Consider the following 15,475-nt stretch of genomic DNA (forward strand, 5'->3'; position numbering starts at 1 on the left):
GTGTGACGGCTTTTAATCCTGCCACTCAACACACCCTCTCTTACGCGATGTTGAATAATTAAATACAGATGCGAGTGACAGTTTTAATTACACCTGCCAATTAACACACACACACTCACTCACACGCACACACACACACACACACACACACACACACACACACAATCCCACAGTTGTTCGCATTCGAAAACGACATAGACGTACGACATGCGATATGTTTTAGTTGTTCGCATACGAAAACGTCATAGACATGTGACATGCAATATGTTTTAGTTGTTCGCATTTGGAAACATCATGGACATGCGACATGCGATATGTTTTAGTTGTTCGCGTTCGGAAGTAAAACATATTAATTGAAGTCAGCTGTAGATACTATAATTTGACAGTTAAAACAGTAGAGGTTAAGAGGTAAAAGTTCTACTCCCAAAATTCTAAAGTTTTATGATTATGAGAATATTTTGATTTAAATATTTATGAAAATGTACTTATTTCCATGGAAACAAAAGGGCCATTACAATGTATAAATCTTTTTTATGATCTTGATATGGTAGCTTTTTGATTGAAAGTTTGAACTCATAAAAAGGTTTGGATCAGGATTAATAGGTTGTTAATTAAAACTATGAGATAAATGTACAGGTAGGCCTACAGTTTTAAATATTCTACTAACTCGATATTTACATTTTTATTTGTGTTTTAATTCAATTTACAAACTAAATTTCAACTTTACCTACTTTTATTCTGTCCAGAGATAGCTACCTCTTATACTTTCTTCTATTATCTACTTCACATTAGCTCTTTTTACATTTACAGAAATCTCCTTAGCAGTTGTGTTCTTACAACACTGCTTTAATTTGACTTTTTTGTCCTAGGGTGCTAGGTACAAGCCCAGAGTTGATTTTCATATTAATTCAGGCTAAATCTAGGGGTTACAGCATTATCACTGAAATGAAGTCCATTAGTGATTTGGCGGGATTTAAAACCAGGACCCCAGGTACCGGAGTCCCGAGCTCTAACCACTAGACCAGCTCGCTGACTATTAATATCACAAAACTAAACTGCACGCAATTAAATTTTGTTTCTAAAATCAATTAAATATATATATATATATAACGTAACTATGTTTCTTTACTCAATGTTTTAAATAATGATGTAAATTAATGCAAATATGTACACGTTTTGAACCATGGAACGATTTAAAATAATAACTGTTATTTATTATGTTGTTGATTTATAAATTAACTTAATGAAATTTGTGCCCTGATTAACAATAATAGTGTTTGGATTTTTAACACAAGGTAATACAAGTTTTCCATTAGTTTGTTTTTGCTTATTATTGTGATATATCCACACTGATCTGCAGGTAAAGATTAAACTTTGAATAAAACTCAGTGGATACGGAAAAATATATCGATTATATCAAAATGAATAGTGAAATCAATACAAACTTTTTTCGGGGACTTTACCACCATATTCGTAGACGTTCGATAAGGCACTCTAGTACAGTATATCGAACCATCAAATCTAATTAAATGTAATTATCCACCGGCGTAGATAATTCCATGCCGATATGTGTTCAAATAGCTGTCATAGATCTGCATATATGTATGTTATATATTAAGGAATACATAAAAGTCGACGTATAAGAGTTTTGCTCACTCCGTTCAATGAATTTGATTAAAAGAATAGCATACTTTTTAACTTTTCCTAGACTCAAAGTCGCCTGTGTGCGCCTGACCTAAAACCCAGGTGTTCTGTATGAAATGTCTTTAAATATTAGATTCGCAATGTACACAACAAAAACTTCTTGGCTTTTGGAGAACGTACTTGGCGTGGTAATTGAAAAGGCGTGGTAATTGAAAAGGCGTGGTAATTGAAAACTCGGAAAGGAGATCGCTTTACGACTCGCTAAGGAGATATAATCGGAAACCCGAGGACTCAGTAATGAGATTTACTCAGGAACCCGAGGACGCGGTAATGAGATTTATTTGGTAACTTGACAACCGAGATCACAGAGATTACCGAGATTACTTGAGGTAATGAGATCACTCGGGAACGCGCACTCCGGATCGTAAACGCGGGAAATTATTTCGCAGCAATCTATAATATTAAAACGAAACAGTGTTTTTTTATTTCACGATTCTGAATCAACCACTCGACGGATTTTCATGATTATATTATAAGTGTTGAAAGAAAGATAATTTTGGGAACTAGGGAATGTCGAAGCCATAATTTTAGTTTAGGGTCCCAGTTTTTTTTTTTTTAGAAATTAAGTTTTAATTTTTAAAAAGTCTAGCAGCCGACGGTAAGATTCTAAACTAGCTTTTGGCATAAAATAATTTGCTTAACATAACAGCTGTAAACATTCAGCTTTTGTGTCACAAATTCAGCATTTGGATAAAAATGTAAAGACATACTTAGGGTTGACTTATTTATACTATGTATAATGCTAATCATTGATACGTTCAATTCTTCTGTAAGAGGATGACAGATTAATTTAATATACATAGTAAAATACTAGGATGTTCAAATTATTTTGTAAAGAAATCTTTGTAATCTTCGATTTGTTTTAGAGCAATATAATTTGTTTTAACTAACAGCTGGTTAGTTATAAAAATGCCCTATAGACCTATGAGGTTATTTACTCTGATTTTGTCATTGATTATAGGAAATAAGTAAGATTAGTAGACCACCAAGATAAGTACAGTAACAACATCGATGTGTACAAGTTGAGGCTCTGTACATGAGTTTAATAAAAAAAGGTATGCAAATTATTTTACTGCTAAACTTTTTTTTGGAAAGGGTAGGAAAATCACAATTTTTACATGTTTTAATAATTCATCTTGGCAGCTTTTTGTTTACAATCAATGTTTTTGAATGCTTGAACTTTGTTTGGATTAGGCCCGGAAATATTGATGTCATAAAGATGGAGATCAAGAATCCTCAGAAATACGATTTTAAATTACCACCACAACCTCAGACGGGTGTTATCCGAAGATATACAGATGAATGACATAGATTGAACACAACGTCATCATTGACCTAGGATACTGCAATTAGACTAACCATCCTTTTATGAAATCTAAAAAGTGGTTTTGCTTGTGTTTAGTTGTGGTTACGTTTGGAGGCGCTGAATATTTTATAGTTAAAATAAATTAATATGAGGAATTACGATGTACATTGATTCAATGAGGGTGGTTTAATTATCAAGGATATTGGAACTGATAACGGAATGGATAATAAACATAGACAGTTAATTACGTCACTAGCTCTACTAGCGTTTTTACTTCTTAAATTTCTTCAACATGTGACCAGTTCTTTTGTTCAAATGAATATTATTTTTGACTCAGCTGTTTACAAAACAAACTATATGTTGTTGTTTTTACATTTCTTTGTTTACACTTATTTATTTAGCAATTGATGCAGTGAAATTGATATAAAGGATATCTGTGGACGATTCGTTTAATGATGTCAGGACACTAACGTTATATTATGTGTACTGTGAATTTTATTGGATGTTTTTGTTTTATTTGAGGGAGTCTCAATTCAGATTTACTGGAAATTGTGTATAGTATGAGTAATTGTATTGTGGTGATATTGATTATGAAAGAGGTGGGTATGCGATGGAAGGTGATATCATTGACTAGACCTATACACTTCTCAATTGATAATTACTCTTTTTACTGTAGGCTGCAATAAAATTTGTCTTTATACGTGTAAACTAGCTGTTCTGAATTATAGGCCTACACCGTTGAGTTTGTTTATTCTGACTACTCCCGTACGTAGGACGGGCTAACACCTCGTACATATAAAAATAAAAACATGACATGGGTCACAATGACCTGTGCGTGATAGAGCACAGAATAAAATGTTTAAGCACACAGAATAATAAAATGTCCCGAATAAAATGTTTATTCAGGATCGGAACAAACGGTATAACGGTTTACAACAGTCCTCTAAATAGTTGTGCGAACCGCTTTATATGAAAGTCAATATGAAAGGGTCAATTGAAGATTACATAAGCAACCATATACGATCAACTAATTGTCATAGTGTATTTTATACGAATTCAAATTTTATAAAGACAACATTTTGATTAGATTCGTCAACGAATCTTCTATATATATTAATACGCAAGTAGGTTTCTTTTCACAGTCATAACTCGATAACGGTTTGACGGATTTTAACGTTTGAGGTGTCAAATTAAAGGTATTTTCACGTATATGTGCAAATACGTCTCAGAATATTAAGAAAGGGTACCACTTGAGTACACTTAAGGGCTAAAGTTTGGAAGGCGGCGCTATCTGTTGACATTAGATCAAACTCATTTCCTTTTGTTTATAAAAAATAACACATGGACGTAGTTTGAAATAGTTTTTAAGGTTAACCACAGACTGCAGGACTTAAAACTTCCAGAGCAAAGCTAGAATATTTATGTTTTGTTTCAATCTGTTAACTAAGTCTGGTTCATAGTAAAGAGTTTCCTAGCAATACTAGACAACAAAGTGTTTGTAATAGTTAAATCATAGACAAAAAGAATAAATATTTCATTCTTTTTGACTATGGTAAATCTGATTTACCTTACATCGTACTTTACCGATTATCGTGTAGTTACAGTTCGATGCGATGAAGTGAATGTTTAAAAGTGATTATTCTCAGGGCAGTTATCCGTTGCATTACCATATTATCATGTAATTTACAATGTATATCAAAATTCCAAATTCCTTTATAGTGTTTTCTGTTGTTTGGTTAACTTTCTTATTTCATTTCAATTTAAAATCAAACGCCGCCAGTACAACATGACCGCTTGCATCAACCTCTCAATTGAACATTTGATGGGTACATAGTGGTAGTACCACCGTTGTGATAGTCCAATCTTGGACAAATGAACGTTAAATGTTTACATTGTAGTGGCTTACATATTTTTTAAGCAAGAAAAGACTGGCCGAGACAGTTAAGTTTTTACTCTTTGTTGCCATAAATGAAAGGTTCTATATTTTGTTACATCATAATATTTTTATATTTCTATAATCAGTCATTTAAATTATTTAGAGCGACTCTTTGATTAAGGTCTGGCTGTTTATGTTTTTTGTTTATTTGTTTATACAAGTTTCGGTTTTGCTCGATTTTGAGCAACAGGTTATCTAGTTTTCATAAATCACTCCTGAAAACCCCCGTAAAATACATTTAAATGCTGCCTAATTATTACTAGTTACGTATATACAGTGTATATAATGAAATCAATTCTACATCCAGAGTTCCTAATGCCGGAGATCAGAAGACTCTATTAAAGCAATTTCGAGGTTAGAGACCGAATTGGTCAAATGATGTAACAAAGCAATACCAAGCAATGGAGATCCGAATGTGGGATACTAATATTTATATATATATATATATATATATATATATATATATATATATATATATATATATATATATATATATATATATACATAAGTTAAATAATAAAAACCAGAGTACCCTGAAATTCATTTTTATTTCAACTGATACGTATTTCGGCACTAAGGCCATGATCACAGTATGAGTTATAAAAGTATGTAAACAAATAAAATAAACAAATAGTTAATAACATATGTTTTGAATTCATATTAAATTTTGATTAAATGGTTAGGTGAATTTTTTTAACATGTGAATGTGTAAGATTCTTTCCTGATTTGACTGGTTTTTTCATGAATTGGATTTTGTTTTTGTTTTTGCATTACATTGAGAATTTGGTCGCCGTGTTCTTTTGAGTGTAGGTATATTTGCAGTTCTTCTTTTACATCCATTTTTTCACCCTTTTTCTCATAATTTAGAATTTTGACGCATTCTTCTAATTTGCCATAATTATGATTATTTTCTAATATATGTTCTGCATACATTGAGTGTTGAGATGTTTGATTGTTTGATTTTACGGCTTGGATGTGTTCTTTGAATCTGCATGTATGATTCTAAAATGTACAAACAATGTGATGGTCTAGCGATGGGATCACCACTTTCTGGCCTATTAGCTGACATATATTTGAATGACTTAGAAGAAAATAAGATAATGAACAAAAATAACCCTCATAAGGAAGATCTAGAAACAACGCATTCAATTTAATTAATAAACTATCAAACAAAAACCCACATACAATTGACAAATATAACAAATCTGGAATATACAAAATTAAATGTCTAAATTGTCCCAAATTCTACATTGGTCAGACTGGAAGAGCATTTTCATGCAGATTCAAAGAACACATCCAAGCCGTAAAATCAAACAATCAAACATCTTAACGCTCAATGTATGCAGAACATATATTAGAAAATAATCATAATTATGGCAAATTAGAAGAATGCGTCAAAATTCTAAATTACGAGATAAAGGGTGAAAAAATGGATGTAAAAGAAGAACTGCAAATATACCTACACTCAAAAGAACACGGCGACCAAATTCTCAATGTAATGCAAAAACAAAAAGAAAACCAATTCATGAAAAAACCGGTCAAATCAGGAAAGAATCTTACACATTCACATGTTAAAAAAATTCACCTAACCATTTAATCAAAATTTAAATGAATTCAAAACATATGTTATTAACTATTTGTTTATTTTATTTGTTTACATACTTTTATAACTCATACTGTGATCATGGCCTTAGTGCCGAAATACGTATCAGTTTAAATAAAAATGAATTTCAGGGTACTCTGGTTTTTATTATTTAACTTATGTATTGAAAAAGTAGCCCTAAAAAGTGAACAGAACTATCAAAAAAAAAAATATATATATAATAAGTATAAATGTGATTAGGGCTACTACTATATGAATAATTGAAAACATTTTAAAACCATTAGTAGCCTTTTCAAAACATTTTTATTAAAATGTTTTGAAAAGGGTACTAATGTTTTTAAAATGTTTTCAATTATTCATATATATATATGAATTTGAACGGATGGTGTTTTCGGCCTCTAGGGACCTCAAAACGAAAAAAAAATCGGTCCCGCGTCCAGGTCTTACCATGAGTACTACGGTAATAGCTTATTCCCTATATGGGAAATTCGCTAAAACAACAAAAATATTTGCATTATTATTATTATTATATGTTATTATTGTATTACAATTGACAAATATAACAAATCTGGAATATACAAAATTAAATGTCTAAATTGTCCCAAATTCTACATTGGTCAGACTGGAAGAGCATTTTCATGCAGATTCAAAGAACACATCCAAGCCGTAAAATCAAACAATCAAACATCTTAACGCTCAATGTATGCAGAACATATATTAGAAAATAATCATAATTATGGCAAATTAGAAGAATGCGTCAAAATTCTAAATTACGAGAAAAAGGGTGAAAAAATGGATGTAAAAGAAGAACTGCAAATATACCTACACTCAAAAGAACACGGCGACCAAATTCTCAATGTAATGCAAAAACAAAAAGAAAATCCAATTCATGAAAAAACCAGTCAAATCAGGAAAGAATCTTACACATTCACATGTTAAAAAAATTCACCTAACCATTTAATCAAAATTTAAATGAATTCAAAACATATGTTATTAACTATTTGTTTATTTTATTTGTTTACATACTTTTATAACTCGTACTGTGATCATGGCCTTAGTGCCGATATACGTATCAGTTTAAATAAAAATGAATTTCAGGGTACTCTGGTTTTTATTATTTAACTTATGTATTGAAAAAGTAGCCCTAAAAAGTGAACAGAACTATAAAAAAAAATATATATATATATATAATAAGTATAAATGTGATTAGGGCTACTACTATATGAATAATTGAAAACATTTTAAAACCATTAGTAGCCTTTTCAAAACATTTTAATTAAAATGTTTTGAAAAGGGTACTAATGTTTTTAAAATGTTTTCAATTACTCATATATATATATGAATTTGAACGGATGGTGTTTTCGGCCTCTAGGGACCTCAAAACGAAAAAAAAATCGGTCCCGCGTCCAGGTCTTACCATGAGTACTACGGTAATAGCTTATTCCCTATATGGGAAATTCGCTAAAAAAACAAAAATATTTGCATTATTATTATTATTATATGTTAAGCAGGTGTTCCATCACTGTATCTAGTATCACAATTAACGTCATCGGTAACTTATCACAAAAATCGGTAACTTATGCATTATGAATTTAGCTATTCATAATGTAATTCAATATTCATAATGTAATAACTACTACGAAATTATAAAAAATTCAAAAAAAATCTTAATAAGAAGAATTATTTAATTGCCGTGCCTGTACAATAAACATAATTGTTTACGTATTTTAATAGGTGCTTTTCCAATTACGTCATTTCATTTTCAATTAAAAAATTTAAACATTATAGGCTGTTATTTAAACATGATTGATAAAACCTATTTATCTAGTATATATCAAAATTAAATGCAAGAAAATGTAAAAACGGCCAAAAAAGGGATACAACCCATTAATTAAGATTAAACATAAATACCCCCGCCGCAGCAAACCTGCAGACTAAGCGAATTTCAACTTGTCAGATTACATATTTACTAAAATATTTCCATACATAAGACATATTTGTTTACAATTTAAATAATATTAGATTTAACGAGTGCTTAGGTTAGCTGCTACAGGGAAGGTAAAGAGTGTTTTTTGACCAAACGTCAATAGTATAGGATGAAATAAATAAATTTGCCAAATTTTATCAACATATATCCATAAACAAGTAAACTACAACAGTTTTCATTTTCTCCATAAGAATAACATGGTAATTTTAAATTTGCACTTTTTTGAATTTTCTCCGTAACCATTAGGCATACAACAATGCTTCAATATACTAAATGATTTCTTTTTTAAGCTCTACAAAATGGTTGGGAAGGAAGTTCCAAAATTTTATGTTTTAAGGCTCAAAAATGGGAAAAACCAATTTTTACCCCATAAAACCCCCCATAAACCCCCGTTCCCATGGTCCGATCATGCTGGTTCGCGAACTCGTTCGAATAAATGTAGGTTTACACGTTTATACCAAATTTCATCAAAATCGGATAATTTTTGTTCGAGTTATCGTGCTAACGGACACATATATATATATATATATATATATATATATATATATATATATATGAATTTGAACGGATGGTGTTTTTGGCCTCTGGGGACCTCAAAACAAAAAAGTAAATCGGTCCCGGGTCCAGGTCTTACCATGAGACCTACGGTAATAGCTTATTCCCTATATGGGAAATTCGCTAATAATCAAACAAATTAAACATTTATTTCAAAATTGTTGAAACTTACAATTTAAATATTGTTGAGAAAATTGATTTCAAAATTGTTGAAACATGTTTTTTTAAGAACTTCACAAACAATTGTTAAATAGTATTGTAAACAATTTAAACATTGTTTTAAAGTTGTTTATAAAAAAAAAAACTAAGAATAAAACAATTTTAAAATTTTAAAATAGTTACAGCTTGTATTAAAACTTATTTTTTAAACTGCAAAAAACTGATTGTTTAACAGTTTTTAAATTGTTGTAAAATAGTTACAACTTGTATTAAAACTTATTTTTAAACTGCAAAAAAACTGATTGTTTAACAATTTTAAAATTGTTGTAAAATAGTTACAACTTGTATTAAAACTTATTTTTTTAAACTGGATAAAACTGATTGTTAAACAATTTTAAAATTGTTTCAATCTTATATTAAAATTGTTGTAATATGAAGTTTAAAACAAAATGTTTAAAAATTGTTATACAACAATTGTAATACAACTTTTAACAATTTTTAACAATTTTTTTTGCTTATTGGGATATGGGTTCTGCCGTATTATAGGCCCTGGTAAAGACAAATACTGTGTGTTCTACCTCTCTCTGATTTTAAACATCGTCACCTGAATATAGTTTCTTCTTTTAACTTATTCTCAAACTCCTTGTGGGTCAATCAATTTATTTCCAAATATTTAATTAAAACGTATATTAGTTGAGGTACTGTTTTAAGAATCTACATAAAAATGTAACAAACATGCATCCTCCACCATTGTAAGTATTGTATTGTATTTTAATTTTGGCAGTGATAAAAGGGTGTAGGGGTACTTTTATTTTGAATAAAAATATTAGATTTTTGCCAGGAGAAGCAGGGTGAGATCACCAAGGATGAGACTGTCAGATTCAAGTCATATTTGTTGAGTCTTGGAATTGATGATCCAGTTACAAGGGACAATTTCCGCAGTGAAACGCAGTTCCACAAGAGTTTAGCCAAGCAGCTTGCAGACTTTCTAAAACAACCTGTTGAGGTAAGTTTACACCCCTTGGACAAGCTTCAAAATATTAACAGCGAATTTTCCCATAGGGTAGTGCATTTCACCATAGTCATTGACCAATGTATTTTTTTGTATTTCAAGTACCCAGAAGCCATTTAATGTTAAATAAGGTATGCACTTTTGGGAAGTTGTAAATTGATATTTTGTCATAAAATGGTTCCAAGGGTTATAAAATGGATTGTTATTTCCAATTTTTAGTGCTCAAATTAAAATAATTCTACATAAATCCACATCACTGTACAGGAGGTGGGAGGCATGATGTCACTGGCAGACGTGTATTGTCGGGTCAACAGAGCGCGAGGTCTGGAGCTATTGTCACCAGAAGATCTACTGACCGCGTGTCACACCATGGCTGGGCTCGGACTGCCGCTGCGGCTACACAAGTTTGATAGCGGAGTCATGGTGTTGCAGCTGTCCTCTCAAAACAGTGAGGCTGTCGTAGCGGCCACCGAGCAGTCAGTGAGTCCTTTATGATTTGTATAAATCCATAAGTGCATTTTGTTTTGTATTATAAACTTAGTCTTTGTACACTGGTTTTAGCATATTTCCTATATAGGGAATAAGCTATTACCGTAGTACTCATGGTAAGACCTGGACCCGGGACCGATTTACTTTTTCGTTTTGAGGTCCCCAGAGGCCAAAAACACCCTCCGTTCAAATTCATATATATATATATATATATTTATATATATATTTATACTTTTATACCCACCCGGAATGGCAGTCACTACGCTGGTAATTTACTCGGTGTGGCAGTCACCCGCCCGAAAGCCAGTCAGCTCTCCCATAAGCCAGTCAGGTATGGCTTCCCGTGCATTTTATACGTATGAAACAGCTTACCCGGTGCTGCCGCCTGTGTCGATAAGCGTAAGGGTACGTCCACAATGCACGCTGGTTTTCTGAGTCAGACTGTCGGCGCCGATTAAGTCAGACTCGGCGCGCTTATCATCCCATGCTAATAAACGTAAGCGGCCATAGTGCACCTGCGCGCCGATTTTCTGCGCGCAGGTAGTCTGACTCAGATTTTTACCGGAATGAATTGTTCATTCTGGTTTCAGACAACCTGCTTATATCGGACTGTTGATTTTTGTTTTTGTATTGAGTGTATAGGTTTTTCATTACATTAACCATGGATATCGACAAATTGCTACCAAACGTTCAACACGTTCCAAAAAATTGCAATAAGCGCATCAAAGTGCATAATTTTTAACAAATATAGTAACATTGTACCTTAAATTTATCTGCTGATTGACAATCAGCAGATAAATTTAAGGTACAATGTGATTTAATTAAATTGTTTGTAATATTGAATTTTTTCAAAATAAGCAATTTAACTTACGGAAATAAATTTAGTTACTTCAACGGGACATGCTATTTCAAGGTTTTGTGATATTTTCCCCAGTTTTTGGCAAGCTTGTGCTCATTTTTAAGAAGGTGCTCAAGCTCATTCTTAAATATTAAAAAAACATATTGTCGTCTGCAAGAAGTTAATAATATGTATTAAACCTGTATAAAATATGTATAAATATGTATATAATATGTATTTATCAATGTACAGTATCCCTTAAATAGGACTCAACACAGACAGGTCCGGCTGACAACCTGCTTGCATTATGGCCACCTCATCTGAGTCAGACACTCGGCACCGAAAATCTGAATCTGACTCCCTGCTTAAACCAACGTGCATTGTGGACGTACCCTAACTGCAATACCAATGCGGAGACTGTCTCATCGTCCCGTGTGTAAGAATGAACTATCGTGGAGTAGTGTAGCCAAGTACGGCACCCTCCTCGCATACTTTGTAGTGGTACACCGAGCGGTCTGTAGCCTTCGTTTACTCCTTGTTACTATTTATGTTGGGATAGTAACTACGTGATATCTAGTAATATCTAGTTAACTACGTGTTAATTTTTAAACATGTTCATAATCCAAAAAATATGATACACCGCTAATAAGGAAAGTCGAATATTAATTAATTATAAATGGTTGAATGTTGATCCTACCCGTTCATCATCTCATTTTTTAAGTTTTTTATTTTGTTTTTAAATTATAAAAGTGAAATATTTTCACCTTCAGTAGAACCTTTAGTCAATTTCCCCTTTATTGACGTACAATATTCACAGTGTGGCCACGGACCGGGAAGATTGGGAATTATACGGATTTTCTTTATCTCGGAAATATACGTGAATCTTGTCTGAGATACGGAGACTGTTTTTTTACGCTATTGCGGAACGCGAAGGAGGAACTATTACGTATGGCAACGATATTATCCTATCTGATAAGAATAACCACGAAATTACACTCGAAAGATAAAAGATTTTTATAATAATTTTAATTTTACCAACAAACTATTCCAGGAATTCTATTTTGGGACGGATGAAAGATAAGGAAGCAACAAAAGGTGGTCACGCACGAGTGCAAATGCGAGGGGGGGGTACAATATGACAAACGCCAGAAACGATTATTTGTTTACTTTTTCAGATTCCTTATCAAATCTCTCTCTCTCTCTAACGATGTACAGATTGTGGACTTTACTATTTAAGTTTCCCTGCAATTATTTTAGTTCAATCCCATACCTATCCTTATGGTTTCCTTTCTATTGTTTTTCAAAATAAATAGTAAAGCTGGTTAAACCATTTTTTATTTAATTTTCTTTAAACCAAACACTCTTTACCATCCGGTATTCTGTAGAGTAAAATGTTTAACACTGTGTTTATAAAAATTGAATGGCTCCACAATTTCGTGTTTTATTTTTTTAAAGTAATAGTAACTTTGATATTTATATATACCAATAAGTGCTGCAAGCTGTAATTAATGCTTCTGATTAATATCAAAATAAGTTATGAATTAATTTTTGATACATCGGTCATTGAATACCAACCATAATGTGATATGGTTTTCTATTTGTAACTTGCAAATACAGTAGAACCTCGATTTACTGGGGTCGGATCAACATGATGCCTATATATTATATAACCTCACAAATCACAAGAACATGTTTTATTAATTGTGTTTTCAGTCTAATATTTTTATATGAACTATATATTTAACTATTTCCGGTAATTTTAATGTACAGTAGGTTCCACATCATTGAAACATTACAGTTCATTTGACAAAAATAAAATGGAAGCAAGACAGAGAAATATTGATCAGTAGCTTCAAGGTCAAGCAATACTCTCGCACCTACAGACTGACAATCTTGCACCGACACTGACAGTGACAGACTGACAATCGTCTGCTCCTGTCTGCTGTCACAACACTACAACATTTTGTGGTTGGGTGATTAGTAACCATGACAACTTGTGGATGAAGAGAAACCAAAGAAAGAATAGAATAACAAAGAGAAATAATAAGCGGTGTTTTACATCATTGTTATCTATATCTTATTTTTATTACTGTTGTTATTACCTGAAAGACTTAAGTACAGTAGGCCTACTATGATTTTATGGTGTTTTATGAGTTATTTAACGTTTTTATCCACATTCCTCTGTTGTGAAACATCATGTAGCCTAGTAGTAGCCTATGATGACTACGGTATAAATAGTTTACTATATATAGTCTAGACTTTCTTTTGTTTTGTTCTCTACGTGATTTATTGCTGTACAGTAAGCAAGTTTTGTTTTATTTGAGTAAGCACACGGTGTAGTTTTTATTACTGAACTAAGGTTAATGACTTAACATATCACGGTTGCGCAATACTTATTGTATTTTGACTATTTAAAATGCAAATTTATCATCACATTAACGTACATTTATACAGGGTGTCCCGGTATTCTCTACCAATATTTTAGGGCATTGTTCCTGAGTAAGAAACATATCTAAATATCGTACTGTATTTAAATTTTCCAGAATTTTTTAGTTACTCACAAAGCTACCATTTTGATTTTTTTAGGCCTAAATCATTTGAAACCTGTTCATTACATATTTTTGGTCGAGTTTTCGACCCCTGGACGACCACTAGTTAAGCTTAAATCGGACTTATCTACCTTCAGCTAATCCATCATATGATAGTATGTTAGAGAGTATGTCCATGCTGAAGTTTTACTTATACATGAAGAATGACTTAATTTAGTACCAAGAAATTAATCACACCCCTTGCATACGCTGTATTGTAGCTGATTGCTACTATTTTAACCTGTGGTCGCATATTAATTCCTACAATAGGAACGTATTAAAAAAATATACTTTTTTTATTTTTTAACATTTGTATGATTTATTTACAATATAAGAAATGTGTAAGATTAAAATAAATTAATGTGTTGGATTGACCAGTTAAAATTTCCATCATAGTAAATTAAAATTCCACTGAAACTTAAACAATAAAAGCCGAATTAGTTATAAAGAAAACGCTAGTTTCCCTTATATTGCTTTTACAATCCAAATAAACATACCGAGCCACGGCTCGGTCCCCCGGTACTTTTTTTTAAATATTCAAATAAAGTCGATTATTTTATACTAGCAGAGTACCCGTCCTTTGTACGGGGTTGGCGTATAAGTATAAAATGCTTATTGCAGTCATACTCGTGCTTTGCGTTTGCAATGGGAGAGGACGCGTACGTTATAAGAAAAATTGGTTTACTATAATTTACTGTATACTATAGTATAGCACATCTACGATATCCATAATGTTCTACCACTGCACCTAAACAAAAGAAAAACGTAAAGTTCTCACAGCTTTTTGTTGCTGTTTGGTTCAAATTAGCTAAATTGTTATAAATGCAAAAAGAATTAATAGTGCTGCACCCTGTTGGTAAACCTTATAACCTTTTAATGCAACTTAATGCATAGGCCCAACTTGTGTAGTTGAAACAGCTGGAAACATTCTTTAATTCCTTTTAAATATGAATACTCATAAGGTTAACGTGGGAAATTCTAGAGCCACTGGTCCCCTAAAGGATTTTTGAGATAAGAATATGCCTATAAGTTAATCGGGAATGTGAGCTATCATCATACCAAATTTCAACTCAATCCGACCAGTAGTTAATGCGTGATTGAACTTCAAACAAACAAACAAACACACAAACTTTCACATTTATAATATTAGTATGATGTTTAATGAAATATGACATGAAAAAGTTCGTCCGCTGCTACTTTAGTTTATTTTTTGGTCAGGTAAGTTTATAAAACAATGGATTCTGTATCTACAGGGTGTTTTTTTAAAAACTTGCATCTTTATTTATGTAAAAACCGCA

The 15,475-nt window shown here is 31.9% G+C and overlaps 1 protein-coding gene across 1 annotated transcript in view; it reads left to right on the top strand.

The window, feature by feature from the left end:
- Nucleotides 1–1,941: 1,941 nt before the first annotated feature.
- LOC128993169 (vacuolar protein-sorting-associated protein 36-like) overlaps nucleotides 1,942–15,475 on the top strand; it is a 28,987-nt gene continuing 15,453 nt past the window's right edge. The window contains exons 1-3 of the mRNA XM_054416931.1: nucleotides 1,942–1,971; nucleotides 10,092–10,256; nucleotides 10,527–10,742. Of these exons, the coding sequence (XP_054272906.1) occupies nucleotides 1,942–1,971; nucleotides 10,092–10,256; nucleotides 10,527–10,742 (411 nt within the window). The remainder of the gene's footprint in view (nucleotides 1,972–10,091; nucleotides 10,257–10,526; nucleotides 10,743–15,475) is intronic.

The sequence above is a fragment of the Macrosteles quadrilineatus genome, unplaced genomic scaffold (genome assembly GCF_028750875.1).
Source record: "Macrosteles quadrilineatus isolate MER2022 unplaced genomic scaffold, UCM_ALF_1.0 Scaffold_4__1_contigs__length_99947679, whole genome shotgun sequence".
Classification (NCBI taxonomy): domain Eukaryota; kingdom Metazoa; phylum Arthropoda; class Insecta; order Hemiptera; family Cicadellidae; genus Macrosteles; species Macrosteles quadrilineatus.